A 3,468-nucleotide genomic window follows, 5' to 3' on the forward strand; every position below is an offset into this window, starting at 1 on the left:
AACACTAGAAACTTCAGAAGTAAATGATGAAAAGAGGTTGTATTCAATTGAAATATGATAACAGAGATATAAGATAGGCACAATGTCAAGGTCGGGGCATATATTGCGGAATAGATTGAGCCTAACCTATCCATGAAAATTCAAGGCATAGATTGCGGCAATAGATGTTGAGCGCATAGAATATAGACGCACGTTAAGACGCGTCGCCGCGCGACTTCGTACCTCCCGTTAAGAATTTAACGTATCTCCGACAAGTTGGGGCTTGAAAGTTGGTGATTCGAACTGTATCAAGTCTATGCGTTGGCCATGACAAAGAGTGCTGGCGGCTCTTGTTTTTTCACATTATTAGTGAAACCTCATAGAGTTTTAGATTGGTAGGAGACTACAATGATCAACCAGTCAATGGTCGCAGACTGCAACCCATCCCACCCGGCACGGTATCAAATATGGAACGCTAGGCATTGAATTGTGAATATTCAATGGCTGTGTAAAGCAGTCGAGTTTCCTATAAATGAACGTCCTCGGGGGAGAGTTTCTCAAGTCTCTCCTTTCTTGTGAGAAATATGGCAGCGTCTAACGAACAGATGAAGAGAATCCTGATTGGGTTTATTGCTATCTTCTGTTGTTCAATCGTCGCAGGTAAATTAGCATCACCCAACTATTTTTTACTTTTTGAAATGCAATTGTTATTCAAGGCTTAACATCGATTGGGTTGTATTAAACTGATTAGTTTTCAGTTGATTGTGCAGATGGTGATAAAATAGGAGTGAACTACGGCATGCTCGGAGACAATTTGCCACCTGCAGACCAGGTGGTAACTCTGCTGAACGGCCACAACATCGGGAAAATGAAGCTTTTCGATCCAGACGGTGGTGCACTGAATGCTTTTGCAAATTCTGGGATCGATGTAATCGTGGGAGTCAGTAATAGCGATTTGCAGGCCATCTCCTCTAGCCAGGACTCAGCAAATGGTTGGGTTAATGAAAATATTGTCCCCTATTCCAGCACCAGTATCAAATATATTGCGGTGGGCAACGAGGTTTTGCCTAGCACGCAGTGAACAACATTCAAACCGCGATCCAGAACGCCAATCTGCAGAACATCAAGGTCTCTAACCCCCCATGCCTTCAATGTTATAGGCACCAGTTACCCGCCTTCAAAGGGAGCATTCAGTGACGATGTGAAGGATACCATGAGCTCCATACTCAAATTTCTGTCAGATAACGGTGCTCCGTTCATGGCCAATGTGTATCCATATTTGAGTTACGTCGGCGACAGAAACAACATTCATCTAGACTACGCTCTCTTTCAGCCCACGGCTACGGCGGTGACAGACGGAGATCACAGCTACAGCAATTTGTTCGATGCCATGGTGGATTCTATTTTCTCCGCAACGGAAGCTTTGGGATATTCCAACATCCCGCTCATCGTTACTGAAAGCGGATGGCCTTCTGCTGGCGCGGATGCGGCCACAACTGAGAATGCTCAGGCTTATAACAACAATCTCATCCAACATGTTTTATCGAATGCAGGGATACCCAAGAGGCCGGGTACGAACATCGACACCTATATCTTCGCTCTTTTCAACGAAGACCAGAAAACTGGGGACGAGATAGAGCGTCACTTCGGGCTCTTCAACCCTGATCAAAGTCCTGCATACTCTGTCAACTTTTCTCCAAATTGAGCGCAACTCAACTCCCGAGACACTAACACTACACCAATGGCACCAAGGGCAACACTGCACCAAGGGAAAAAAATCTTTTGTTTCAAAAAGTTATTTTATATTAAAAATTAATATCAATTGATTTGTCTCACATATAAATGTGAATTGAGACAAACATATTTTAGGACAAAATTTTATATTTAAGACAAAAATGGTTTAAGCAAAAGTAGTTTGAGACAAAAATATTTTAAGACAAAAATAATTTAAGATGAAAATATTTTGAGACAAAATTTTATATTTAAGACAAAAGTAGTTTGAGGCAAAAATTTAAAGACAAAATTTTATATTTAAAACAAAAATAGTTTAAGACAAAAACAATTTAAGACAAAATTATTTTAAGACAAAAACAATTTAAGGCAAAACTTTATATTTAAGACAAAAGTATTTTGAGACAAAAATATTTCAAGACAAAACTTTATATTTAATACAATGGCCACTTTAATCAAACATATGTTTAATACGATATTTCACTTCGAATGAAAATGGAGAGCGGAGCGCTTAGGGTTTGATGCTGCTCTGCAATTGGCATACCTTCACAGACTACGTCGTTCTGGCATTAACCTTCAGCCATAAGGTAGCTACAGCATAACAAGGAATAGCTATCGGGCAATGGAACCCCCTCAGGGGGAGAACATGATGCCTCCCCCCACTAATACGGAAAACGGCCTACCACAGACTAAAAATACTAGGATGGACCATCCAGAAGATACAACAATAGAGAATGACAATACGCCAATGAATAACAACACAAATGAAGAACCACGAGTGACGTCAAACACCTGCAAGCCGGTAGCAGTTGACAGACCCAAAATCGAGCTCCCAAGTCAGCGCATCAACACTCAGATCCAATTTATGAAGGATCATGCTTTGATAGGAAAGTTCATAGGCCTTTGGTCAACAAAGAAAGGTTTGCACGGCTAGATCACAGCCAAATGGAAGCCAAAAGGGCACATAACACTGCAGTTAGGGCCTAAGGGCTTCTTTACTGCCATTTTTAATTGTCTGGAGGACCAAAACAGGGTATTGGATGGAGGACCATATTTCTTCAACGCGGCCAGGCTATACCTAAGAAGATGGACCGAGCACTTTAACCCAGACAAGGAAGATCTGAGCTGGGCCCCGGTGTGGTTGCACCTTTATTCTCTCCCTCTGAAGTATTGGGACAAAGACTCTTTGCGAGACATTGGGAATGATTTAGGAAAATTCATCAAAGTGGTAGAGGAGACAAAGCTTAAGCGATACACCTCCTATGCGCAAATCTGTGTATACATGCACCTCAGCAAAGCTCTCCCAGACGCGGTAAGCCTCTACCATGACGATTATGAATGGTTACAAACAATAGATTACAAGAATGTACCATTCCGCTGTCAAAAATGCCACGCCCTGGGCCATTTATTCCGAGACTGTCCCTCCAATATGAAATCCACGACCACCCCTTCAATGGACAAATCCGACTCGGGTGGGTTCACCAAAGTTCCAAATCGCAAAAAGACCCATAAAAAGCCCTCTACCTCAGTCAAAAAACCTGTCGCCAGCACCTCCTTGCCTTCAACAAGAAATAGCTTTGAAATCCTTCTCCAGTCGGAGGTTCATATTTTAGATAATAAGAAACAACCTGAAGCCATTCCTAAGACTTCCGCCCATTCTACTCCATCAAGCTCAAAGAAAGCCCTCACTTCTAAGCAACTCGCGGACACCAAAACGCCCTCTCCCAGTAACATGCAAAAAAGGACTGATCAAGGTAT

General features: G+C 42.2%; 2 protein-coding genes across 2 annotated transcripts; both read left to right on the top strand.

The window, feature by feature from the left end:
* The first annotated feature begins 563 nt into the window (after nt 1-563).
* LOC149184320 (glucan endo-1,3-beta-glucosidase-like) lies at nt 564-1,060 on the top strand. The gene is made up of 2 exons (XM_089415301.1): nt 564-639; nt 750-1,060. Exons 1-2 carry the CDS (start codon nt 564-566, stop codon nt 1,058-1,060), a joined length of 387 nt encoding a protein of 128 aa, XP_089271427.1.
* A 132-nt stretch (nt 1,061-1,192) lies between these two features.
* Nucleotides 1,193-1,684, top strand: LOC149184321 (glucan endo-1,3-beta-glucosidase, acidic isoform-like). The gene has a single exon (XM_089415302.1). The coding sequence runs from the start codon at nt 1,193-1,195 to the stop codon at nt 1,682-1,684; it is 492 nt and encodes a 163-aa protein (XP_089271428.1).
* The last annotated feature ends 1,784 nt before the right edge of the window (nt 1,685-3,468 follow it).

Source organism: Pinus tabuliformis, chromosome 3_2, assembly GCF_031772625.1.
Source record: "Pinus tabuliformis cultivar Carrire ecotype Pingquan chromosome 3_2, CPIR1, whole genome shotgun sequence".
Classification (NCBI taxonomy): Eukaryota; Viridiplantae; Streptophyta; class Pinopsida; order Pinales; family Pinaceae; genus Pinus; species Pinus tabuliformis.